The sequence below is a fragment of the Empidonax traillii genome, unplaced genomic scaffold, assembly GCF_003031625.1.
Source record: "Empidonax traillii isolate 1590-97213 ecotype Southwest subspecies unplaced genomic scaffold, ASM303162v1 scaffold985:size400688, whole genome shotgun sequence".
In the NCBI taxonomy this organism is placed as follows: Eukaryota; Metazoa; Chordata; class Aves; order Passeriformes; family Tyrannidae; genus Empidonax; species Empidonax traillii.
In genome coordinates, this window is record NW_020956178.1 from 225,500 (window position 1) to 252,577 (window position 27,078).

At 41.5% G+C, this 27,078-nt stretch overlaps 2 protein-coding genes across 7 annotated transcripts in view; one reads left to right on the forward strand and one right to left on the reverse strand.

The window, feature by feature from the left end:
• The window catches only part of PPEF1 (protein phosphatase with EF-hand domain 1), a 45,754-nt gene extending 28,488 nt beyond the window's left edge, over positions 1-17,266 (forward strand). Inside the window, exons 5-16 of the mRNA XM_027903599.1 lie at positions 538-652; positions 2,463-2,509; positions 6,249-6,415; positions 8,051-8,087; positions 8,534-8,683; positions 10,794-10,991; positions 12,268-12,453; positions 13,095-13,237; positions 13,847-13,953; positions 14,939-15,102; positions 15,748-15,832; positions 16,313-17,266. Coding sequence (XP_027759400.1) covers positions 538-652; positions 2,463-2,509; positions 6,249-6,415; positions 8,051-8,087; positions 8,534-8,683; positions 10,794-10,991; positions 12,268-12,453; positions 13,095-13,237; positions 13,847-13,953; positions 14,939-15,102; positions 15,748-15,832; positions 16,313-16,506 — 1,593 coding nt within the window. The 3' untranslated portion in view covers positions 16,507-17,266. The remainder of the gene's footprint in view (positions 1-537; positions 653-2,462; positions 2,510-6,248; positions 6,416-8,050; positions 8,088-8,533; positions 8,684-10,793; positions 10,992-12,267; positions 12,454-13,094; positions 13,238-13,846; positions 13,954-14,938; positions 15,103-15,747; positions 15,833-16,312) is intronic.
• A 4,594-nt stretch (positions 17,267-21,860) lies between these two features.
• Positions 21,861-27,078, reverse strand: part of PHKA2 (phosphorylase kinase regulatory subunit alpha 2) — a 41,507-nt gene continuing 36,289 nt past the window's right edge. For all 6 annotated transcript variants that reach the window (XM_027903612.1, XM_027903611.1, XM_027903613.1 and 3 more), the window contains 4 exons: positions 26,230-26,397; positions 24,663-24,716; positions 23,081-23,281; positions 21,861-22,570 (listed from right to left, as the gene is read on the reverse strand). In XM_027903612.1, the coding sequence (XP_027759413.1) occupies positions 22,397-22,570; positions 23,081-23,281; positions 24,663-24,716; positions 26,230-26,397 (597 nt within the window). In that variant the 3' untranslated portion in view covers positions 21,861-22,396. The remainder of the gene's footprint in view (positions 22,571-23,080; positions 23,282-24,662; positions 24,717-26,229; positions 26,398-27,078) is intronic.

Sequence of the window (27,078 nt, forward strand, 5' to 3'; positions counted from 1 at the left end):
ACCTTGCCTTTCCATTTGCTAAATAATACTACTTTTTTTCCTGTAATTTTCTATGGAGGCTTGTAAAAGTATCAAATATAAAGTGCATCATAAATGAGCTCACCCAGACTTCACCTTACTGTCTGCTCTCCCTTTTTTTACTATGGTTGGCATTTTATTAAGGAAATGATTATAAGTGACTGGCCTTTTTTGTTTGCTTTAAGAACACGGATCTTGAAAATTCAGTCTGTCACTCATCTATCTCCTCTACCAAAATTCCTCAGATCTCTGTTGAAACAGTACAGTATAAATAAAATGGGAAAACATGTAAAGCAAGTTTGTTAAGGGCTCTATATCCATACATGGGGTAGTAAATGCAAAGCTATGAACGTTCCTAATTCCCAGCACTAAGCCAATACAGCCTGTAATCATGTCTGAAGGTCTGCAATATAAGTAATTTTGGCAATACATGTCTGATATTAATAAAACAGAGAGATCTATTGCTAATTCTAAGAAGTTTTCCATTTCTACCTGCTTTTTTTTTTTTTTTTTTCACAGCTGCTTCATCCCTACTATGTACTGCAGCTACTATGTGAAACTAGGAGAGTTCTCAAATTGATGCCAAATATCACCTCTCTTTCAACTTCCTACTCCAAGGATATAACTATCTGTGGTAAGGTGCCAGAGAAGATAAATGCTTTGGGCTATAGGTTGATGTTCTAAGTGGTTAGAGAATGATATAGACTGTTCCAAATTTTGCCATTACAAGAAAGTTCTTGATGCTTTTATTTATTTGTTTGTTTGTTTTCCTCACAAATGCATAAATTGGAACAAATAAAAATGAAGTTTCCAAGTCATAAAAAGTGTATTTTAAGAAAATCCCTCACCTCCTCTTTGCTTGTTTAACATTTCTGAGTCAGGATTCATTCGGCTAACACTGCAGCATAGCTTAAATACTCCTGCACTTCCACCTCTAAAATGCTACCAAGTATTTTGATCACTGCGAGTCTCACCTCTCTCTCCTCTCATTCAGAAAAAAGGTCTTGCCATCACAATTTACTCTGTAATGATTTTAATAAGGACTTAATATGGATGGCAAAAAAGACCTTTAATTGACAGCATGACTATCTTGAATATATTGAAATTATAATAAACCCTGATTTCTAAGGAGACCCAAGAGGATAGATCAACCAACAAATTAGTCTCACAGAATGATGTGATGTGATGTGTACACAGTAAAGAACTAAGGGCTTATTGCCCATCTATTTTGGTACACTTTTGTAAATTATGAATAATGGAATGCAGTGTCCTCACTCGCCACAGAACAGTAGTTCTGGTGACATAACTCTTGACAGCTATCAGGGTGTGCTGTGTGAAATAGTAAAGTGGTATAAGGAAGGGCACTGTGACACATGCAGAACAAATGTTATTTAAGGTGTGGTTATAGACCTACTTTGATTGCCAGAAAAGGGTTTGTTTGAGGGAGGTCTTGTATAAACAATAATTTATTAACCAAACCAACAAGACCCCTCTCCAAACCAAGGAAACACAGATTCATACTTGCTCATATGTTCTTGTAAGCAAACATACCTCCTCATGTTTGTATTGCATTTGCACTGTGTAAGCAGCATCTAAAGGGATCCTTTTCCTTTATTGAAACTAAAAGCTTTTGTAACCAGAAAGAACTTCTGCAGAAGATGGATGACCAATTTTTAAGCATAATTGGTCCAAAATGTTAATTTCCTTAAAATAAGGTATCCCTCACTCCATTTTCTTTTAATTTCAAATTAATAATGCAGATTAAATATATGTCTGAAATGTTGCATCCACATACGTGATGAATATCTGTCATAGCTTGAAGGAATTCCTTAGAATGAATTCAGCAGGCTCACAATTAATAAAAAGTTGCAAAGAAAACATGGAGAGAGGGCAAAAATGTCACTTCTCTTTACCTAATCATTGGTCAGGAAAGCATATTATCACAAGGTAGGTTTTGAAACTGTTCTCCAGCTTTGTGGTGGTGAGTCACAGACATGAGAAGATTGACTCTGTGAGCATGAAATTCAGTCACTTGCAGAGGGGATCTGTGCTGCAGTGATCCTTTGTGTTGGGGTGAAATCCCCCTGCCTGTTCCAAACAAACCTCTTGGAAAGGGCCAAATCTGTTGTTCCTGTGGCTTTAGCACTGAGGCATAATAACGTGGCCAGTTCTTGACACTCTCCATCAAATCCTGCAGATGTTCAGTTGTGCAGTACATGGAGGGCTACTTAGTAAACTTAGATCCATTAGTATGTAGAGGTCTATCATGTTTTGAAATGTCTTTTAGCCATATTTGTTTGCTTTCATATACATAAGGACCACATGGGAGAAAACTTGTTAGGACTTACTAATTCCAGTTTAATAATTCCAGCTTCTTCCTCCTCTGTGAGGAAATGGGGAAAAACAAAAAAAAAAAAAAAGAAAAATGTTTTTTTTTCCTGTAGGAGATTTGCATGGAAACCTGGATGATCTTTTGCTGATATTCTATAAGGTAAGTGGGTTCTCTGAGATGTAGCATTTTCACTTTATGACTTGATGTTAAGAAAACATATTTATGTCTGACAGATTTATCACAGTTAGAACTGCACATGAGGTGTGCATATACCACATACAGAAATCCTAGAACAATTTGGTGTCTTTGTCGTAACTTTTCCTTCTCCATATCCTCTTGCACACTGTGAAGGAGGAGATCTAGGACACAGTTATTTTTTTCCCAAATGTTGAGCTGGAGCTTGAGCCAAAACTTAAAAGGGCTCTTTGCAGTGTCTCCAGACTTCTGCCACTGTTTTAAATTCCATCTTGACTAAAGTCTGCTAATATAGGAGCTAACTTAGTTCCTGATGTAACACTACACCATGGATAATTTTGACTCTCCAGAAAAAATGCAGAAGCTTTCATTTAGGCCTCAACTGATACCTGCAGAGTTTTTTTTTTATATATATTTTTTTTAACAGAAAACAAAAAAGAGTGCTATTTAAAAGCTTTTTAAGCCTTGAAAGCAATCACATAATCTTCACAAAATAGAAATTCTTTGGGCACCCTGTACATATCCTTCTTTTCATGTTAAAAAAACACAGCTCTGTTTTACGGATGTGAAAAAAATTAAGCTCTAGGCTATCTTTGCTGCAATTTTATATTTAACTGAAGATGCAGGAAATGTTGTGTATTTAGTTTCACATTTATCTTCAGCATGAATCACCACCTTTCATTTAGCAGATACTCTCTTTGATTTGAGCTTTCCGGGGGAAAAGGTTTGTGTCTGATCTTTATACATTCATCTGCTCTGAATGGAGGCTGAAGTGAGCTAAACCATGTGTTTAAATAATGTAATTCTCCTTCTGCTTTGCACTTTGTTACACTTTATCTGACACTTGCTGAATGGAAATGTGATTGTTTTGCCCAAGTGGCATACCTGAAGCCTGCTGAAGTTTAGTTGAAGTAAAATCAGACCTTTTTACAGTGTTCTGCTTTTCTTATTAATCAACTATGTTTAGCTGGCCTTAGGCTTGCGGTATTTTAGCTGTTCTTTTAATTACGTGATCTCTCTTTTGGAAACTGGAATAAGAGTATGATACATATTGGTTTCATACACAGAACCTGGAATGGGAAAATAACTGTTTTGAAGATAAATGCTCAGATAGTTAAATAGGTACATTTACAACTGCAATCAGCGTGCATTTTACTCTTTTGGAGTAAACAGATGACGATTCTTTTTCCCCCTCTAATGGATGCTATAAAGAGAAAAAAAAGCCTCTGAGCAACTCCAATCCTGAGTTCAGTAAATTCAGAGCCAAAACTCCCACTGATTTCAGGGACTAGAGATAACACCCAGTCGTTCTCTGTTAAACTTCTAGGGAAGTCCTTCCACCAAACAGAATAAAATGACAAATATTCTGTCATTTCAAAGTGGTTGAGAATATAGAGAGCACATGTTAGAGCTGCTTATTTAGAGGCAAATTAGATGACACAGTATTTTCTGTCCCCTCTGAGCAGTTTAGTCAGATGAGCAGCGAACCCAGCCAGCTTGTGGGATCCATTCTTTTTCTCCATCCCTGACTTTGTTTCAGTTGGAGGGGATTTCATCCTCTAAGTTGGCATGAACCGCCCGTAACTTTAAACAAGAGGGTGCAATCCTAAACAATGCCATGAGGAATTTAGTGAACTCAATCTGCACAGAGCCATGCAGAGCTGAAATGGATTTTGGAGGGCTGCATGTAGACCAGGCACCTTGAGCATGGGGCTCTGTCCAGGGCTTGTCACAGCAATTGTACAAACCACCAACAGCAAACACACAGAGCTTGCAATACATAGCTTATCCGTACAATGCTGTAGATTGTGTATAATTATTAAACCTGGTTTGGGTGAGGCTAAGATAATTACTTTTTTTCCTCAATAATCAGTTTGTGAGGTTCATTCAGTCCCTGCATTAGTCTCCATTAAATTACAGCATTTTCTGAAATTCCTTGAAATGCTTGAATTTTAAATTATGTATTGCTAAGTTAGATTGTTAAATGGATGCTATGGATAGAAGTGGCCTGAAACTGCAGAAAGTGCCAACAACAAACAGAAGTTAATTAATCACTAACCCAGGAGATTCAGTAATGATGCCCAGCAGCAAGTTGCTAATCATTAGAAGGCCTTGTTTGCCTCTCTGACATGTCAGAGGCTGCAACAGCCTTTAATTTAGTTTTACTCTTATTTTTGGTCAAAACCACAGAAAAGGAAATAAAAACTTTGCATGAGTGTGGAACGAAATTAAAATGTCACATTGCAGTTGGAAGTCCAAAACAAACCTGTTAAAAACTATAATGGTGTGTAAGCTTTTCCAAAGGGATGATAGAGTCTGGAGAGTGCTTCAGTAGATCTATCTTTCCCAGAGGATTGCAGCTCCAGAGTGGTTGCATGTATACTCACAATCTAGTGGTGATGCACATGCCTCTTGGTTTTAAGGCAAAGCTTTTATTAATTTGTCTTTCCAGAAGCTGCTGCTGAGTTTCTGCTGTTTGTTCCACTCCTTAAATCCATCCTCTCTCTTTTTTAAAGCCACTACAACCCAATACATTAGCAGAGTCTCTTACAGTGTCACTCCTGTGAGCACAGAGCGATCGCAGGCCTCTTCTAAGTAAACCTGTAAAGGGCTCAGGACAAGCAAAACCCAAGGAAGTCGTATTTACAGCAGTCAGGATCAAGAGACCAGGATTTGCTACTGCATCCTGACATAGCAATGCTGCCAAACCTTTTAAGAGTGGCTTCCACAGTTATGATGTGATTTTATAAATGTTCTATTAATAATTCTTGTGCGTATCGGTTGTGAGAACAGAGGTTTCCTTTTTCTGGCAAGGCAAAGGATGAAATAATATTTCTGACACTCATGATTGGAAATGAGGAAGCTACATATAATTGATGATATGTTTTCTGTAAGTTGATGGCACCCATTGCTGCACTGGTAATTAATCTAATGAAATATACCATCAATTCAAAATACTAGCTTTTGATGAGTAACCATTCATAATAAAGCATTGCTCTATATCTTCAGAGAAAAAATAAGTTAAGAAATACCTGTATGTACAGCCTATCAGATTTGTGAGCTTTCAAGTATATCCTTCCCCTGATGGGGACAAAGTGCAAAGTGAGTAAAATTCAAGTAGTGCTTTCAGGATTAAAGCAACTGGAATCAAAATCTTCAGAGTTCTGTATCAAGATTTTGTATCCTCTGGACTATAGTCTCTATCAGGAGCTTTGGAAGCATGCACTGCAAAAAATGTAAATATATTAAATCCGTTTCCTAACCATGTCAGGAAACATAAGGACCTTCAAACTTGAGTCAGAAGACAATTTGTCATTGATTTCTTACCTTCCATTCAAAGACTGACTCCACTCTGTTTGCAAGTACACAATTTCCTGGAAACAGTTGCATTAATGGAAGAGTATATTTTATTACAAGACTGATGTCCCTTTTGGTCCTATTTTGTTTAATAGGTAGAGGATAGGATTAGAGATGGTATCATAAGAACAGCTAGAGGTCATCTCTGATGGCTTATACAGGTTGTCTGATATGGAGGTTTTTATTTTAAGCAGCAGAAATAAAGAAATGCTACATTTTAGATTTCTATATTATGCAAAGATTTTTTCAGACTTTCTAGCAATGTGACCTCATTTAAATACTATTTCCTTTATTACAGTACCATAGCAGCATCTCTAAATATCCTTTTTTTTGTTTCTTCCTGCAGAATGGTCTGCCTTCAGAACAAAACCGTTATGTCTTTAATGGTGATTATGTTGACAGAGGGAAAAATTCTATGGAAATACTTATACTCTTATTTGCATTTTTTCTTATCTATCCCAATAATATATCCTTGAATAGAGGAAACCATGAAGACTACTTGATGAACATGAGGTAGATTCTGGAGGGCAGGGTGGGTAGTATCTGGCCTTTCACTAGAAATGTTTGAGCTTTTGAATGCTACTTTAGCCACTGTGACACTCTAAAATACAAGTAATATTTTATTAAGTATTCAGGTGTAGCTTTGCATCTTCAAGATCTGTGAGGGGGGGGAAGGAATATCCTCATTACACACAGGAGAACCGTATCTTGTCTCTGACTTAGTCACAATCCATTGAAGTCAGAGGCCTTCTTGCAGCTTCCAGAGTATCAAAATTGGGGAAGGAGGACAGATGGAAGGATATTTTAGTTAAAAGCACATATTTAGTTAAAGCTGATATTTCAGTTAACTTTAGACTAAGATGTCACTTCTCAAACACAAGGGGCAGGTAAATATTCTAGCTTCCACTCTGGGGAGGTTCACTGGTTGGGAGGCATCATCTGTCCCATTGCAGGAACAGCTGAGAGACCCTGCTTTGTAATACAGCCATTTGTACTCAGCTGTACAGTGTTGCCAAGGGAGGGAGCACAAGCAGTGGCTCTGGCTACAGTGAAAATGTGACTTGTAGAAAAAAATCATCTCACAGATGTGGGAAGAACTCCTCAGTCATAGTCCCTACAATTCTAAGCCATCCCAGTAAGTCTTTGGTTGACTGACTGGTCGGCAACCTGTTGAACCCCTTTGATCATTTGATGTGTCCACACAGAATATAGTGCTGTTTTAACACAGGCACAGACCTGAGTTAGAGGCCCATGGTCAAGTCCTGTTAATGATCCACATAAGAGAATCAGTCTCACATAATTCTTTTTTCAGCACTTAATTCAAACAAACAAACAAACAAACAAACAAAAACTTAAAAACCAAAACAAAACCAACAAACATAAACCAAGATCAGTTACTTAATCTATGAAGTAGGAAAATTCCCACTCATAGTGGAAAATATTAACTAAATGTGTGATGGTATGAAGTGCACAGATGGAATCCTGTGTATGGCTCTTTGCCAGGCATTTTAATTATCAGTGCTGCACATATGTAAATTTGAAAGCTGAGTGTTGTGAAAATGCCCCTCGACCAAGGATATCTTGGTGTTACAAGAATGAGGTGTCAAAATCCTTGTCCCTTGTGGGGGAAAAAACGTAATAGGTGACATTGTCTAAGAAAGTTACATGTTCAAGGCCAGGTTGGATGGAGCTCTGAGAAACCTGGTTTAGTGAAAGGTGTCCCTGCCCATGGCAGCGAGGTTGGAACCACATGATCTGTAAGGTCCCTTCCAATCCAAACCATTCTATGATATGATTCTATGATGATATGATATTTAGGACAAAAACTCTGGGGAGGCTTTGTGGGAATTTTTGCTCATCATCAGTTAGGTTCCTTTGAAATTTCTCTCTGGTATTTAAAAGGTAAAGTTGGCAAAGTGGCCACTTAATGACTATTAGGATGGATACTGTTCCTGACCTCTGTATGTACAAGAAATCAGTTTAACTCGGTTCTTGAGACAAGGTGGAAGAAAGCACATTTAAACTGAGGTGAGATGGAAAGGCAGGAGAAAAATGGGGCTAGAAAACTCCTGGCAAACACTGTAGCACAGGAAACCATACAGAAGGGGCACACTGGAAAAACAGTTCATGATGCTGTCCTATTTTCAGATATGGCTTCACAAGAGAAGTTTCGAATAAGTACAAGGTAAGATTCCTCCTCCTTCCCCTATGTTTTCTTTGTAGTCTTGTAGATGTAAAATGAGATTTGTGAAAACAAGGAAACTTCCAAGCAGTTTATGTAGGTGTAACAGAGAATTACTTTAGTGATGTAGTTGAAATTATTTTGGCACATCAGTGGACAAAACAATTTTGAGTGCTAGCCTCTTATTCTCAGAGATCTATGGGATGAATTAAATAACATCCATAAGGCCATTTAAGAACACAAAAAGAGGTGACCATGAAAGAAAAGCTAAATTATACAATCAAATGGCTCTAAAGTAAATGTCAGAACATTTGTCAACGTTGCAATTCAAGTTGTCACCTGAACGAAACTGTTCATACAGACTGTAGCAGATGCTTCAACAAAATCTTGAATTTGGAAGCAACAGAATCTGCCAGAAATAGGATCTAATGTAAGGGTATATTTTACAGGAACACAGTCCGCAGATTTTGTATCTTCTGCGAGATGTCTTTAGCTGGCTACCCCTTGCCACTATAATTGATAAAAAAGTTCTCATCCTACACGGAGGAATTTCAACCACCACAGATTTGGATTTCCTGAAGACACTCAAAAGAAATAAGGTAAGAGATATATTATCCACATGGGGGTACAAATGCTGATTTTTGCATTAGGAAACTAAATGGTTGCTGTAAGGAAAAAAAAAGAGTCCTATTTTTTTCAAAATCAGCATTTAGGAAGGAAAGTTTCAGTAGGTGTTGCGAGCCAATTGTTTGGCTGCTATAAAATAGCACAGCTCTTTTGACTTTAAAATAGCTAAAAACACTTTAGATCCCCCCTTCCTGCAGTGATGACGCATTAGCCAGAAAGTATGAAAAGTACTCGATTCAAAAACACTTTGGAAACCAATCTAGCCACGTATTTCTAGCACTGGCTTTTGTCCTGGGGCTGTGCTTCTGCCATCTGCTGTGTGGGGGAAGTTCTCCACCTGTGAGGCGTTCCCTTGGCAGCAGCTGAGTGTTGTACATGTGGGAGAGCCTTTCCAGAAGGTTCAAACTTAAGACCTGGCCTTGAGAAAACAGAAATTACAGCTTTTCAGGGATTTAAAAACCAGAAATGTTCATGTTTTTTTCTGAAATGGTGAGCAAACACAGCTCTTTCAAATGAGTGGAAAATGGTGTGGGATTTGGTCTCAATCCAGACAACTAAATCAAGATGTCTGCTTGTGATCAGGGTGCTGAGGCTCCTTATAATCAGTGGAGATCCAAGAGATCTGGTGGAGGTCTAGTTCTTAGACATGTCTCCAGTGCTGTTCATGGAAGCATCCCATAGGCTAGGGATGTTCTCTCTGGCTTTTGCCTGCCTCTGAAGAAAGTCTTCTTTGTAGGTTTCCTCCACCAGTCTCCTTTAGGTCACGTTTGTGTCTGCCCCCCTCACGCTGATCCACAGACATAGTAGAGCATCTCAGATGGCACAGGAGACCTATATTTAAGCAACATAGTGTACCCTGCAATGAATGTCTGTGCTATTTCTGTCATTCTCATGTTTTCTAATGCAGAAATAAATGCTTTACGGGACTGTCAAGTGTGTCTCTGTCTTTCAAAGATGTGAAAAAGGGCAGTGAACATTTCTGATCATTGGAGTCTGGGCTGTGTTGGCTGTACCACTGTACACTAAAACTGGGTACCCAACTACAGATGCAGGCGTCCTAACTCTGAGCTGAGTTCTGCCCATGCTTTCACCAAGGCTGGGCTCGGCATGTTTCTGATGCAGTATCTGTGAAATACAGAATTAACAGGTCAAAGTTGCTGCCACAGGAGAGTGTTGCTAATGAGACATTTGTGGGCCACAACCCAGGGCAGTATCACTCAAGGCCAAGTGGTGTATTTTAATTGGTACAGCTGGCATCTGACACGTCTCAAATACTGGCCAAGGCACTGGGGAATAACCCAGTGGTTTGCATTTTGTTTTGAATCAGTCCTTTTCTTTGTTAAAGAATAACATCTGGGGGGCTGTGGAGGATGTGTGTTTTGGTGGTGGTTGGTTTTTTTTGTTTGTTTGTTTGTTTTTGTTTTGTTTTGTTTTGTTTTTGTTTTGTTTTGTTTTGTTTTGTTTTGTTTTGGAAATAAGCTAGTATGAGAAAATTTCAAATGAGAAGACACTCCCTGGTGAAAAGTCTGTATGAATGGTCATTCACAGAGCTATAGCACACCACTCCAAAAAAGCAAACACCCATGAGTGTTGGAAGAGGTTGATTTAACAATAAAAGGCCCGATCAACTTCACTGTTATCTTCCTCATATTCCATTTCTCCCACCCAAATTAACCTAACAGCATGCTACTGTGTCAGAACAGTAGTGAATGAAGGTTCATCTTCAGTACAGTATGAATATGTATTTTGTTTCCAGGAAAGCTGGGCACTTACGTGTCATCCCTGAGCCTAGGTCATGTCATACTTGCTGTACAGTGAGACCTTAAGATTGTGGTATGAAGGAGTCTGTGTGTCTGGATAAGATTATGAAAGCAGCTCTGAAGAGGCTGGTTGCTGATAGGTATAAAGCAAAATTTCTGCAGGTGCCAAACACCTTCAGCTTCCTCCAAACCTGTGAGTTCAGGACATCTCAGTGAGTTTTCCTGAGTAGAAGAAACATGAATTGATGTGCCTTTCAGCTAAAATCTCTGCATCAACTTTATGTGCTGATAACTCTTTCAGTTTGTTGTGTTTTTCTTAAAGTTGAAATCTTTGCTACGGCTGCCCAAGTCAACAAGAGGCAGACAGGACCTGAAGGAGGGAATTTCCACAGCTGACCTCAGTAAACACACTGCCAATCAGAATGATTTTGGGAAGGCACGCTCTGACTCTTTATCGGTCTCCACTGAGCCTTCAGGCTCCATTTTGCCTCTGGGCCCCACTGAGGAGGAATGGAAACAGGTAGGTGAAACCGCAGAGTGATACCAAAAACCTCCTGCACAAAACCAGCAGGTGTTCTGTTCAGGGAGTATGTTTGAGTCATAGGGAACTGTCTCTTAATAAGAAAGCAGTCATATACTAGACAGCTGTTAGTTTTTTGGATGCTTTTGGTAGACCTGGTAACAAAAGCTTAGGATTTTATACCTTACAGTTTGCCCAGTGTTTTGCTTTCTTAGCTGTTAGGAGGAAGAAACTGCTAAGTATGAAATGTGTTTGCTTGCCCTCATGTGGTTGGATCTGTTGAGACATATGTGGTTATTGGTTTAAGCAGGTCAGACTTTGCAATTGTTGGTGAGAGCGAGCACCATTTTTTGGCTGTGGTTTTGGCAGCTGAATGCTGATACAGCCCAAAAAAACACCCAACTCCCGAGATCTACAAGGAGATCTACAATGCTGATTACTCAAGAGTGGGAAGTTTTTGTCCTCTGGCTGTTCCTTTCCTCTTGAATATTAGGGCCAATATGGAACTTTTCTGTACTGTAATTTAATAAATTGTGGCAATTTGGAAAGCTAATTTGGAGATGTGATACCTATCTGACTTACAAACCAATATAATGGGCACAAGTAACACCCACACACCCCCTCAAAACTGGCACTCCCCCAGCTAATCAATTATCCACTGAGCCATGCTCACAAACATGAAGTGGAATGTGTTAGTGCAAACCTTGTCCAGCCAGGTTTAAACAAACACAGTTTGACTAATATTTGCTCCTAACTACACTTAAACTATAATAATTCATCTTCACATCTGAATCCTGCTAAAATGCTAATACATAAAATCTTGTTTTAAAACACAAGCTACCTGAAGACAATAAAGCCAAAGGCTTGTCATGTTTAGAGCAGGCACTCCCAAGCTTTGGTTAGGTAAAACCACCTAGATGAGAAGAAGGCAGCTTTTGCTCTCTTCAAAATAGCCCAGGTACTGTTCCTGATGCACCTGTCCAAATCAGAAAAACTCAGCTGTGAAAGGAGGTATATTACTGAAATGGTATGTCATCTGAAAAAAAAAGTTAATCCAAAATCTAGGTCATGTTTCTTAAAAAAAGTGGAACAAAAGTTTCAGCCCAAAAAAATGCCCTCTGAGAGGAAGGAAGAAAACAGAAGACCTACATGTTAGCTCAGATGTGTTTTCTCCCTGTACTGTGGGGCTTTTGCTAGGGCCAGTACTTCAGACCATCAGAGCCTGTCAGTCTTCACCTACTGTCGGTCCTCACTTGCTTGAGTTTGCTATTTGTAGATCCTTGATATTCTCTGGAGTGATCCAAGAAGCCAAAATGGCTGTACACCAAACAAGTGTCGAGGAGCAGGCTGTTACTTTGGTCCTGATGTCACTGCCAAGATCTTTAATAGGTATAATCTGAAGATTCTCATCAGGTCTCATGAATTTAAGCGGGAAGGTTATGACATCAGTCATGGTGGGAAGGTAAGATGCTTCCATGTAAAGCAGAATTCTCCTGTGAATTTCCCAGGCACATCCACAATAGATTTGTCTGCAAAATTAATTAAAAAATATAAAAAGAGAGTGACTTCCTTAAATTGGATTTGGGGGAATTTTGTGCTAGATAGATGTTACAACAAATTACCAAGTTCTGATGAACAAAATTCTTTACAGCTTCAGGGAGTGGGGACCAGTTTATTACTCACATGAAAAGAAATGGACATCAACAAAATCCCTGAGAAGAGTTGTGTGTAAATACAGTGCAAGAGATGCCCTAAGGCTCTAGAAGCCTTTTAACTTAATGATTTCTCTTCTGGCCTTGCTTTCTGAGGTGATGTATTGGGAAGCCAGCAAGAATCCTGAAAACTAGATCTGTCTTAGAAAGTGATTTTTGTTAAACAGCATGTTATATCTCACTGCCCTCTGAACTGAAATCTTCCTATGATAGATTAAAAATACAGGCCCAGAGCTCTGACTCAAAAGGCAAGACCAATTTGATGAATTACATGGTTTTATATGTAGCCACTTAATTTTGTAACCTGCATTTTTTCCTAAGGTCCGTTTCAGAAGTCAGTGTCAAGAAGAGCTGTTCCAGCCAATTGAGTTTCTTTGTTTCCTATGATCAGGTTATCACTATCTTCTCTGCCTCTAACTATTACGAAGAGGGGAGTAACCGGGGAGCGTACGTCAAACTGGACCCTGAACTAATTCCTCGGTTTGTACAGTTTCAATCCAGCAAATACACACGCAGGCTGAATGTTCAGGAGAGGTAAAGCTGTGTGTTGCATGCAGTGAGCGTGTACTTGCTTGTGAGTACCTGCCACAAATCTAGAGTTGATTGAATAATTGAATAGGCATCTATTTTTCTTGATTTTTCCTCGTTTTTTATTTTACCATTTAAAAATTAATACAGTAGACCAAACATGTTCTATATGGTCTAACATGGTTTCCTGAGAAACTCCCAATGGTAATTAGATAAGGTAAGAGGATAGAACAGACAACTGTCAGGGACTTGTAAAGGGTCTCCACCTGTCTGTCAGATTTGCTTTAAGGCTGCAGTGTTAATCTGGACAAATCCTGTTATGAATTGAGTCAAAAAAGTTTATCATGGCTTTGCCATGCTTAGCACTGTGGTCAGATACTAAAGGAAAGCAGCTGTATAAACTCAACTCAGATTATTTTTATGGAGCACTTCTGGTTTTGTTTGGTTTAGGGCTTTCCCCCCTTCCCTCCAGTGTTCTCTAGTATGTTTTGGGTCATCCTACTTAAACATCCAACATGTTAAAGGATAAAAGAATTTGATAATGATTGTTAAAAAGTATAAAATGCCAGAGGATTTAAATTTTTTAATAATCTGCTCTAATTTTTTCCCTTCTAGGGTGGGTACAATTGAATCATCTGCCCTAAAGTCCTTACGAGAGCTGATTTATGCTCATAGGTCTGAACTCATTAGAGCTTTTTCACAATACGACCCCAGAGGCACAGGTACCACTCCCTTTTTTGTCCACTTGCCACTATGGGGAAAACACTTCCGTGTATGTGGGGGGCAGAAGGGACAAACCTCATGGAGAGGGGTTCCTGCCTGCCTGCCAGTGTAAGGCTGGAGGGCAGCGGAGGCTGGCTGACTTTGTTCTTCCTGACCACAGAGGGCAATAGGTGTTGGTAAGTGCTTAGCCCTGGAAAACAACTTGAGAAGATGAAGCCTTAAGTAGGAAGAAGAAAACTGAAACACATGGGCAAATAAAGAAATGCTGTTTGCTGTTGGGCAGAGAGTATGGGCAGGCAAATCCAGTTCCAGAAGCTCGAAGATCACCACCTTCTCTTAGGTGGTGTCTTCAGATGTCAGACAGGGAACTGGGGTCTCAGACAAGTGGGAACTGGTCTCCTTCTGAGTCTGGGAGGTACATGAGGAAAGTTGACTGCCTGTACCTCTAGTAGACACACACTCACCTATCAGCAGCAGCAAATTCAGTGGTAAGTTAATAGATGAAGCTTTTATGTACGAGTAAGAAGTTGATTTCTACTGCAAATACAACTTTTTCTTGTGATGGCTCCTCACTTGACTGTGCTCCTACAAGGCCACTCAGTAACATGATGGTACTCTTTCTTTGGCCACTGAACAGTTGTTTGACATATTTCTGTCTTGTTGAATTTTTCAGCCACATGTTGGTGCAACTGCAGCTCAGCTGAAATCTGAACTACTCTTCATGGCATAATCTGTTTTTCTCAAAAGGTGTTAATACATGTTGAACATCCTAACAGCATCACAGAGTTGTTGAGGTTGGGAGGCAGCTGTGGAAATGTCTAGTCCAACCCCACTGCTCATTGTTATGAGGGCTTTAATTCTGGGGTTAACAGAAAATATTCATGCTTCGCGACTTTTCTTAAGAGTGCTTGTGAAGGTGTGCAGGTGACTGACGTGTGCTGTGTCATGTTCCGCTTGTAACCATGAACTGACCCCTTCTGGCAGGCAACGTTTCTGTCCATGACTGGGCTGCAGCAATGGAGTCTGTCCTACATCTGGAGCTGCCCTGGAGGATGCTGCGGCCTCACTTAGCACATACGAACCTGGATGGAGAAGTTCGATTCATGTCATGTTTTTATGATTTAGAAATGGATCCACCTATAAAAGAGGTAAGGACAAAAACACCTTCTTGCAAATCTTGGAGGAACAGCTTTTGGTGCAGCTTGAAGCACAAGACAGTGGTTTGGCCAATCAGGTAGGCATCTACATCTGAACTAGTTGTCAAACTTCCTTTTATAGTCACTGGAAGAAAATGAGCACTGCTTGGGTGCGAATCATCATTCCTTGTTAAGGTAGATGCTTAAAATAGGTTGGATGAATCACATGCTAGAACTGCTCCTTACTTTCTGCTGACTCTCAAGGGTGTTTAGATAATGTAGCTGAGGAGATGCGACAAATTCTGCCCAGAGCACTCAACTCTCTTCGAAATGAGCTTTTAAACATGCTACAGAGCCAATTCCCTATACCATCTTCCCTAGATTATTCACATTTCCACAAATAATTACTGAAGGTAGGAGGTGTGAAGGGCTCCTTTCCCCCTTGCTCTGCCAATTTGAAAGTGATGGGGTTTATCTGATTATTCCTCAGGGCAAGACACAAAGTGTTATTCCAGGAAACTTAAGCATAAGGATTTTTTTTTTTTTACCATTTGACAAGTTAAAATAGGAAAATGGAATTGGACTGTACATATTCTGTTGGTCAACCTAACTCAAACCAAGGTCTGAATGTCTTCCTGTATGCAGTTGCAACACCAGGCTCAGCCAGCTTTGGTGGAAACACTGTGCAGATACAGAAAGGATCTGGAGATCATCTTTAACATCATGGACAAAGATAACTCAGGTAAGTCTAGGTAACTTTACTGTACCGGCTCTAGGAAGCCTATACTAGTTATTTTTTCCCCACTGTGTTTCCTCCTTAAGGCTTCTAAAAATAGAGGAAGCAGAGGTGATGTAATTTTTCCATTTTAGTGAAGACTAATTTAAACAGTCAGGCTGCAACCATATAAGGGACAGTTCACAGAGCCTAACTTCACAAAAAATTCTCACATACCCCATCTTCAGTACTGCCTTCACTCTTTTTGGGGGCTCTTTCTCCCTTCTACTCTCACTCTCAGTATTTACTGCTTTCTCAATTCCTCTGGCAAAAGCATCTGATCATTATCTCAAGTAAAAATGTACTTTAGTCATGAAAGCACAAAACACTCCAAAGCCAGGGTAGGCAGGTAACTTTCTTGCAGGGAGGGAGTGTACATGTATGTGTATTTGCAGGAATGGGAAGCATTTTTGTACCGGAAAAAGCAACCTGCTGTGTCTCTTTTAGGTCTGATTTCTGTTGAGGAGTTCAGCCAGACATGGAAACTCTTCACCTCTCACCTGGGCATTGATGCACAGCATGACTCTTTTGACAAATTAGTCTTGAGTATAGATAAAAACAAAGATGGCCAAATTGACTTCAATGAATTTTTAGAGGCCTTTCACGTTGTTCACAGAGTTGAGGAAAAGGCAAACTCATGAAAAGGCAGAACTTGTGAGCTGTCATGGAAGCTCACCCTCCTGTCCTTGGTCATAAAAGGGCTGCTCAATACGATATGATACGATATGCACTGAGGTCACCGTGTAAGCCTTTATGTAGTCCCTGCTGGATGACATGTACCTGCTACTAATGAGACAGAGGAGATGAAAACCCACTGCTTACAGCATTACTGTGTCACTGCCACACACTGCCAGTACCTTAGAATTTACCCTCCCTCATGTCCCCCATTAATCTAATCTGGGAACACTGCCAGGGTCACACCTTCAATAGTGTAGGGAGAGACTTGGGTTTATTTCTCTCAGTGGTTCTTGGCGACAGCTGAGGGCATTGGTGACCGCATGGAACAGATCAGACCTTCCTTGGTTATGAAACAGGCACAAGAGATGCTGTCTATGGAGTATCCAGTGCAGGAAAGGAAAACAAGGAAGAACCATCTGGTTCAAATAGGTTTTTCTGCATTTAAATTTGTTCTTTGCATAATGGACTGGAACTAAATTATTCCAGGTCGCTGTCTATCTTACCAGAAGTTTACAGACACAACTTACAGTATCTTGGTTGAAAGGTGTTTACACTTGTGCTAGGTTTCCTCTTAACACTGGTAACTTTTTGCCGCATTTTTTGAAACTTGGAGATAAGAAACAGTCATAACTCGTCACCGTAATGAAGGCTAAATCCATAGCATGTTAATGTATCATACAAAAGATCACAAAATAAAGCTTTAGCTTTCTGAGTAATGTCTAACTGGCTAAGTGGGATGTCTTTTTGCCTGTATTTGGGTACCCTGCCCCTATCAGAGTAAAACACACTTTTCCTGAAGATGAACTGGGTTTCTTAAAAACAAAGAAATGAGTATAAACACAAAGTAAACATATTTTGGTATTATGAAGCTAAATATTCTTGCATGTAATTAAAAATAAATTCTTTACCAAGAAAAGGGAACTGAGAAATTCTGAATTAGTTTTTCAAATGCAGCAAGATGGAAAACTCCAATGCCCCCACCTGCCTGTCTCCTCTCCCCTATTGCGAGCCAATATTCCCATTCCTGCCAGTTCCACCCTGTGAGCTCCCGGGGAGAGTCAAGAGATCTGGACCTAATTCTATTGCCTATTACACTCCAAAAGCAACACCAGGTCAGGAGCTTTTGGTTGCAAGTATCACCTCATTCAGTTTTAGTAAATACAGTGCACATAATGTGCTTTTTGGGTAGGAAAAGGGTTCAGTCTAGTCCCTCTTTAAATCATATTAAAGATGAGCTAAGTAAATCAGTTTGGTTTTATTTAATAACAGTGTTGAAAGTACAAGAAAAAGCATCTTTTGTGGTTTATCATCACAGAAATGTAACAGCAGCCTGAGCTTAAGGCACTGCTCTCTCTCTTAAATATTACTTTTTACAATTAAATCCAGAATACTCTCCCAGAAGTATTTTGTAACTTGACAGATGAATGAATAAACATGCACACACTTACTTCTATTGCCTTGGGGGAGGGGGGGAAAAAATCTTTAATAGTGCCAACAAAATTTACAGTAAAATGTTAATGGCATTGGTAATGCTTAACATCTATTTTTAGCATGCAGTTATGCTCATCTGTGATGACCAGTCCCACCTTATTCCAGTGGAGTGACAAAAAAGCTCCACTTAAGATGGACAAACACCACGGTGTGTTGTGGGATCTTGCTTCCCACTGTTGGCTTCCATGCTGTAGGTGCGAAGTGACAAGGTGGAATGGGACAGTGCAGCTCTGGAGTCCTCCTTTGCTCTGAAACACGGCTGACAGCCTCAGTTTAGATGTCCCCCACTAATGACACATTCCTGAAGATGACATAAAGTTGAAGGACACTCGCCTTGATGGATCACTTCACGAGAGGGAGTGCCAAGGTACAGCTGCAGTGCAGTGCTGCACTCAGCAGGCAGTAAGAGGCTTTTGGGGATGCAGCACTGAAGTATGAGAGGAGCTGAATCACTGACCCAAAAAAGAAGGCCCCTGTCCTGTCAGCTGCTGGCAGCACACAAGAGCCCCCTTGCCCCTGACAGAAGAAGGGGGGTGGCAGGGGAGTAACTGTGAAACATCTAACACCAGGAATAAATGCCACTCGAGGCTGAAACTGGGAATGGGAAAAAGCCCTGCTGCTTGTACTTAAAACCACATAGCCCCACTCCCAATCCCTTGTAGTCACAATTCTATTCAGTGGCTACTTAATATTGCAGATGTGACTGGTCCTTTGAGCAGGGACTGAATCAGTCTGCAGATGAGTGCCCAAACCCTACAGCTACAGACGCCACTAATGGTGGCTTCTCTCTCCTGCTTTATGAGCAACTCTGCTCCTAACTGTGGACCACACCAGAAAGTGCCCAAGGCTGCACCTGGACTGGCCCAGGCTCTGGCTTCACTCAAGCCCCTCGCTGCTGCTGGAGGGGTGACACAGTCCTGCAGTGCCCTGTGTCCTCAGGGGGCAGCCCAGGTGTTTCACCACGCACCACAGAAAGTGGCCACACCTTTATAGGGCAGCTAGGGACTGTGCAGCTCACCTGCACCTTCCAGGAAGAAGAAGGGCTCTTTGCCTAAGGAAGGAAACCACAACTAGCAGGAGAGAAGCCAGACAAACTTTGTACTCCACCCATTAACTTTTCACATTTACTGGTGGGACCAGCAGCCGAGGGAGATCAAAGGTGGTTTTGATCTGTCTAGTTTGACAAACCCATGCCCTTCACTTGGCGGCAGGGAGAAGGAAACAGCCATGATCAGGGAGCATAGCCTGAAGGAGCTGGCTTAGAGCCAGCATGCAGTGTGAGCTCCAAGCTGGACACCCATCATTTTTCCGGCCAGTGGCCCCACCCAGCTCCATTCCTCTCTCCAGGCACATCTGGCTGCCTCCGGCACTTGCGTAGGTGCTTCTGACCCCACAGCTGCAAACTGCTTAGGGCAGCAGTGCCTGTCAGGCTGGGACAAGCAGCTCTCAGGCAGCCTATTTTAATTCACTAATGCCCTTGTTTCTGAGGCACAGGATGTGTCTGTTCACCTTTGCCTTCTTTCCATAAATGTGTTTCCAGGGGCTGGAAGCTGGCAGTGTCATCCTCTGCTGGCTCCCCAGGGAAGCCACACGGCCAAGTTGAGCCTCTGCCAATTAGCTCAGCCCCACACAAACTGCAAAGTCGTCATGTGTTTTATCTGTGAGCACACCCTCGCCACTGCCAGTGCCAGCTCTGCTTTGCAGCAGCCTAACACACACCAGGGATTCTCAGCACAGCAGGGGGTCTGTGTAAAACCTTATTTGCTTAATTAGGTTTGCACTACAATGCAGCTCTCCAACTGGAATGGTTCTTCAATCTGAGCAGCAAGCTGAAGCTGTGCCTGACCTGAAAATAACACAAGTTTCCCTTCCCCTGGCTGTGTGTTTCAGAGTCTCACCTTTCACCATCAGCTACCTAAACTCTTCAAATTATCACATAAATACTTTCCAAGTGCCTGCATTTCATGCGGTAACTCATTATGATCATCATAAGTATACCATAACCTGGGTCATACTGTGAATTTCATATTAAAGACACCAATGACACTGCCATTAAAAAGAGAAGTGTTACGGGGTGTCAGGGTATGTTAGGCCATACATTTCATTGTTTTAGACTTCAGTGCAGCTTAATGTAAAACCAGCTACATCACCCTTGTTTCTGAAAACAAGATCACACTGTAGGTTAAAAAAATAAGAGTCTGAATGAAAATCATCTTGCATCTCTCACAGCCTAGGATTCAAAAACAAAACCAAAAATAACAGTAAATTTTCATATGATCCTGGGTAGAACAAGAAACCATCACACCAGCTCTTGTGTGCTCATGCTCTGCACGGTCACATCTGCTTAAACTAGACAAAGGATTTTACTTTTATTTACTGGGAAACAAGCCAAGTGAGCTCTCACAATACATATGAAAAGGAAAAAAAACCCAACCAAACAATAATGAAGGCAAACCCGTACAAAACAGGCACCATGCCAATAAAATGACTTCCACATCCAAGTGCTAATTGTACCTGAACTGTCACTTTATGCTGGCCCCTCCACAGGCCTGTAGTTCTCATGGTGGTTAACACAGGGCGTCTCTGGGAGCACCCAGTCCAAAGGCTCCTGGGCCTCTGGACTGCCAAACTCCTCTGGTCTCTGCAAAAACATTAAATCACTTCCTAAGGGCTCCCACGCCTTCACTGTCTTGAGGCAGTGCCCAGGCACTGCTACAGCAGCAGCGACTGGGTAGAGGGACAGCAGGCAGCGTGGCATGGCTGGCAACTGGCAAGTGAGACAGGGTGTTGTCAAAGTATTTCAGATACCTTCATAAAACTGGAAACAAAAACCTCACTCTCAAAAGCACCACCTACTGTTGTTACAAAGAAAAAAAAAGTTTTCAAATCCTATACAAATGGCATAGTTACATTTTGAAAGACTGGAGGGGAAGCTCACAGAAATATACTTAATCAGGCTTATTAGCTCAGATAATATTTACTTTTTAGAGGCCTGTCTGCTCTTTTCCCCTCTACCTGGCAAGATAGAATTGCTCTGATCCTTCCTGCTCACATGGTGGCAGTGCTGGCACACCTCCACACTGCTGGGGGAGCCCATGGCCACGCTAAAGCTACTGCCATGCTCCCAAGCTGTCAGCCAGATGCTGGCACGTGGCTATTGGCAAACCAGCAGTGCCAGCACAAGCAAAATGCAGCCTGGGGTCCAGCAGGGTTTTCCTCTCCAGCCTAACACTGTTTGCAGTTTCAATGGCCATGGGACCATTGCCCTGCAGGACACACCTGTTCTCCCTGGAGCAACTCAAGAGTTTCCAGAGGACAGATCCTAGGTGCCAGCACCAACCTGGGAACTGTCTGAAGGGAGACCTCCAGACAGCCCAAACTCTTACTACATGTGACCACTGCAGCTTCAAACTGAAAACTAAAATAAGAGAAAAAAAGAAGTGGGAAAGGAAAAAAAAAAAAAAGAGAAACATCAAAGCCTTCCATAAACTCACGCTGTGCTGGAAGGGCCACAATTATGCCATTCTTAACTCTGAGGCTGTTTGCAAGGGAAACAATCGGGACACTTGGAAAGGGTGCTTGAGTGGAAGCGGTTTATCTTGCTCCATTCAGAGGAAAGGATCACAGGCATAAAAGTGTCTGTCACCTTGGGGAAGCTGGAGTCTTCAGATTTTGCCTCCAAAGCCTCAGGGACGCAGGGAAGGAAGCTGTTTTGTTCAGATTAAAGACAGATACGGCTTCCTGACAGAGGCTATCCTCTCAAATTAGTGGATATTGCAAGATGTTTGTCTCTACTGGCGTTAGCCCAGCATTGACTAGGTGCAAGTGAGAAGCGCATCGGGATAAATGTGAATGAGAAGTATCACTGGGTTATTTCAAGTTATTCCTATGCCTCTAATTTACATTTCCCTGGATGTTTCACACTGTGCATTAGTGATTCACAATGATGTACATTTACACACAGCAGGAGAAAAATTAATGAATTCCATCACTTCCCTTATTTGGGAGACTCTATGCCTGAGATTCAGCTCCCTTGTTTTATTATGCCTTTTGATCTCCACAGAATAATCTGTTCTCCCCTTGGCAGAACTGTATAATTCTTTCTAATTTACTATGAATTACATTTATGCACTTTGGGCAGAATAAGCCTCATTATTTGTTATTTCTTTCACACTCTCCTAAAACCAGGCCAAATTCCAGCTCCCTGTCCTGTGTAGGTAGGGCATGCACAGAGTATGGCCACCAGTGTCCAACGCTGAGGTAGTGCACGGCACACACACAGGCAGCAAGTAACCATGAGGTTCATGACAAGGAACTGGGGAGAAAGAGCTTCTGAGCCCTCCCTCCTGCACGAGGCATCACTTACTGCATGGCACAGCCTGTGCTAGGCAGGAAATCGTGTAAATAAATAATTATGGCTTTTGTTAGGTATGTCATGGTGCCATAGGCCCCGCTTGGAGCACTGTCATAAAAAAAGTGGCAAATTCCTGTGGCTACGTCCTTCTCCAAGATACTGCCAGTAGCTCCGAATGATTTCTGAAAAGACACAAGGAAAGAAGTAGAGCAAGTTAGGTAAGCGTGTTTATTCATTAGAAAAAACCCACCATGTTATGATTTTCCATTTGTGCTCAATACTGAAAGCAATTCTCCTTTCCCTCATGAAAACCTTAATCAGGATTATTATAGGGCCCACATGACTTAGTTGGATCAGTGTAAGTAAATGAACAACATATAACTTCCGAGATTTTTGTCCTTTGGGGGGGAAAGAGTGGGATTACTCAAATATTAGTAATTCTAATGCCTTGACAAAGCAAACCCTCACTTTAATCTACCAACATACTTCAGAGCTTGTTAGCCACTACAATTTTATTCCATTTAAATCTCCCACAATTCTTAAATTAGCTTTCCAAATATGTTTCCAGAAGATACTTAAGTGATTCAGTCTGTCTTTGTAGGGGAAGGAACCAGGCCATCACACATATTTAAAAAGGAGCAGGGGATAATTTTCAAAGGAGGAGACTTCCCACCAGCGCCCTTTGAACTCACCAGCTCCTGCAGAAACAGGTCATTGGCCATGTGCACGATTCGGTCCACGTGGATGATGCCCCCAATGCTGTTCACCTCGATGTCAGAGAGGAATGTGAGGACCAGAATAGCTTCCACCAGGAGCTGCCTGTACTCAGGCTGGGGGACGTGGTTCAGCACCGACTCCACGTGCACAGCAAACTTGATTTCACACGGGGTCATCTGGCAAGTTTGAGTGGAAATGGAGAGAAAAACTGACAAATCCAAAAGACTAGTTCCCCACATCCTGCAAGCACTGGAACATATGCTCCTCTCTGCACATGGGGGCAGACCGACTGAAGCGAACAAAATGTTTGTGCCGCTTTAGCACTTACAGAAAGTTTTCGTGTTGCTAGACCTTGATTCTGCAAACAGTTACACAACCTCCAGAAGCTGCTTCGGCCTGCAACCCATCACACACACATCTCACTTACATACAGGGCTGCTGATGCTTAGCTGGCAAATTAACTCCTTGCTCCTCAGGCTGTGATCTCACACACTCTGCCTTCTAAGTATCTTTCTGGCATCACAGGTTAGTTGCAAAGCCAAACTTACTGTTAAGTTTTAAAAATAACCACCTGCTTAGAGGGGTGATTTTTAAATAAGCCCCTAAAGCTTTGCCATGCGGGGATATTGCTGTGCTGTTTGTAGAGCAGCTTAATTTGCACTGGCATATCTCTGGGGATGTTATGTTGCCTTAGGAGGTTTGTGCTTATTTCTTTCGATTCTTTTAAACAGCAAAATTAGATACTGTCTAGGTCTGACAGGCTAAAAATATAAGCCTATTTATCTACACAATAGGGATAAATAAAGGTCTCCTTTCTGGAAAAAAAAAAAAAAAGGCAACATTTAAATTTGGCAGAAAATTCCAGCTCCTCTCTTCAGCTGTTGCAATCGTGCCTCAGAAGAGAAGGAAGCCAGAGACAAATCTGAGGGAACCAGACAGGAAAACAGTCTCAGGCACACAAGCACCTCTCTTGCGCTGATGGATTACTGTCCACAAGTTTGTTTTATAGATGTGAATTCAAAACTTGCCAGAGCACCTAAAGGCAATTGAACTAAGGAAAAAAAAATGTAAGGAAAGGTTATGGAATTAAAGAGTCAAAGCTTTGGGTAGAAAAAAATCATTCTTAACTGGTATTTACTTTTGAGACTGTGAAGCCAAAATACACTGGCTGGTGTTGCAGCATATTAAAAAAAGTAAGTGGCAAGGAAGATGTCTGCTTTATTTCAACAGGTCTGCACTGTCTCTTCACCTCCACCCCCCAAGGACTGCCATCACCCACCTCTCTCAAGCCCTGCTCTGTGGGCACACGGGGAGAGTAAAGCAGAAAGCAGGCTCAGCAAAGGGGAAAACCTGCCAGAAACACTCTCCCAGGCCTGCCTGGGAGGGACACATCTGCACAGACCTGGGGAAGCCAGCAGAGGTGCTGGGGAAGGTCCAGGTGTTCTAACCTTGAAACCAAGGATCTGCAACAGCAGCCCCACCACACCTTACACTGTCACAGCCAGCATTCAACACGGGGGTAGAAAATAGTTGAAAATCACTGGCATTTTACTGTACCTCTCTGGTGGTTGAAGAAGGAAGGACATACCCATCAATGGACAGACCATGGCACTGAAACAACAACATTTCAACAATGAACAGAAATTACAGTCCTTGCAAGTAGATCTTCTGAGAGTTCTCTCTTTTAGGCCAATATGTAACAACTTTCAGATAGAAAAAAAAAAAAAACAAACCCAAAGCAAAAACCCCCAAATGAGACCAAAAAACCCCTGTTCCAAATATTATATTTCATCTATGCTAAAGAAGTTATTATGTAACCTGGCAAACATAAGACATAGCCTAACATGACACACAAGAGAGTGCTGTGTTCCAGCCCAGCTATCAAAGCAAAGTACTCAGAGAGCCACTACAGCAAGAGGCACACAAAGGAGGGAAACAAATCGATGAGAACATTCTGCTCAAAAGGAAGTAGAAATAAAAGATAACATGAAAGCATCATGGACAACAGACCACAAAAGCAAGAACCTTTCTCATTTTCGCTAAAACAACACTTAGTTATGTGTTTCAGATCCAGGGCACCACACCTCAAGGATGTCAACCAGTGGGGCAGTTAGAAGTACCAAGTGACAAAAGGAAAGAGTGACAAAACTCAAGTGGTTAGAAGGCAGCCTAAGGAGTGACACATCTGAGTACCTGAGGCACAGAAACACATACCAAGAAGAGGAGACAGATTTTATGAATAGTCCAAAGAGATTTTAAGAATGAAATACTGAAAATTAAATAAGCACAATTCATTTTAATAGCCAGAAAAAACACAGAAATACTCCCAGCTATTAAGTTAGGTCAGAAGTGATGCTCACTCTACTGAAAGATCCCATTAGTAAATAGCCAGGAGGTCACATATGACTCATCTTGGCAGACATCAACACTAGGAGTTTCAGTGTAACTGATTTTAGAAGGACGACCAAAACCAGCCTAAACTAGTGACAGTCTTTTCGCAAGGCATCAACAGCTCAGTGTTGCAAGGTGCTGAACGCTGGCTTGCATCCAAGCAAAGAAGAAAACCAGCTGCATAATCACTATGAAATAGGTAAAAACTCATAATTCCCCTCTCCTCCTTCCTGGAGAGTTGCTTCAACACATTTCCAAACCCCTGATCTCTGAAGTGCTGGCAAGGACTTCCTTTTCACTTAAAAACAAACAAAACAATGTTGAGAATGCCATGCAGCTCAGAATAGCCAGCAGGAGATCTCAAGACATTCTGGAAGAGTCAGTGCAGTTTCCTACTTCATTCCTCACAGCCTTTCTGAACCAGAGCACAGAACTGCACTGCACTGCAGTGCCCCTCAGCTGCACTGACAATGTGCATTAGGCTGTGGGACGCATGGTCATCCAAAATTCAGGATTGGTGGTTTCAGAGAAAAACAAACTTTCAAAGAAACATGTGAACTTGTGTTAATGGAGAGCTTTTATGTTGAAGAGACACACTTCCACTAATGACTCTCGTTTCCACCAGACTTCCACCTGAAGACCAACTCCTGGCAAGATGCTACCCCTGGACTAACACCTCCCCAAGTTACTGTACAGCTTTCTTGCTTCGTGCCTTCCATAGCGGCCAACTTACCTTCTGAAGGATTTTCCACACTTTCTCATAAAAGCCAACAGGAACTCTGTTAATAGCACCATCGAGCCTCCTTCTGCGCAGCCACTGCCCCTTTCGGTCACCCCAGCTCATGTCTCCACTGGAGCCAGTAGGAGAAGTACTGGTGGGAGATGATGGAGTGCTGCTCCTCTGTAAGGACATTAAAGCCTTGGTTAATTGCTTTCTACCACCCCAAGTAGGTGTATTGACCACACCTGGTCAATGCATTTTTGTTATAATGCTACCTCAGAACCAGGGGAAAAACACAGGCCATAGTGTCAGACAGGATGATGGAGCAGGATTGATCCGTATCTCTCCCCTTCAAAACAAGCTTCACTTCTCGAGTTCTTCAGTCGTTTCTCAACAAAACAGGCAAGCAGTTCAACATGGCATAACACAGTAAACTTCAGTGCTTGGTTTAACACAAAGCCTGACTACTTTACCAAGCCCAAGGTGGCTTCCAGGGCAGCGTCACTGGTGTTCGAGATGGGGGGATCTGCAGATAGGTGTGATTCACTTGGGCATTGGGCTCATTGTTGTAAAAGAACCACAGGGTCTATGAGTGCAGCAAGAGAGGTCTGCCATAAAAAAGCCCCATTAAAATAAGTAGATTAAAAATTGACTTCATGTGGCCATGAAATTATCATGCTTGCCTCTCTGTAAGTATCAGTCTTGTTCTCCTTTATTACTCTTATTGCTCTATTTTTTTACTCTACTAGACTTGGGACACTAAATTAGACAGCAAATCGTGTTCAAAGTTGTGGCACTACCACCAAATTGTTGTTCTGCTTTCCACACAGGCAGTCTGCCTATTCCTTGCACTCTCACAGA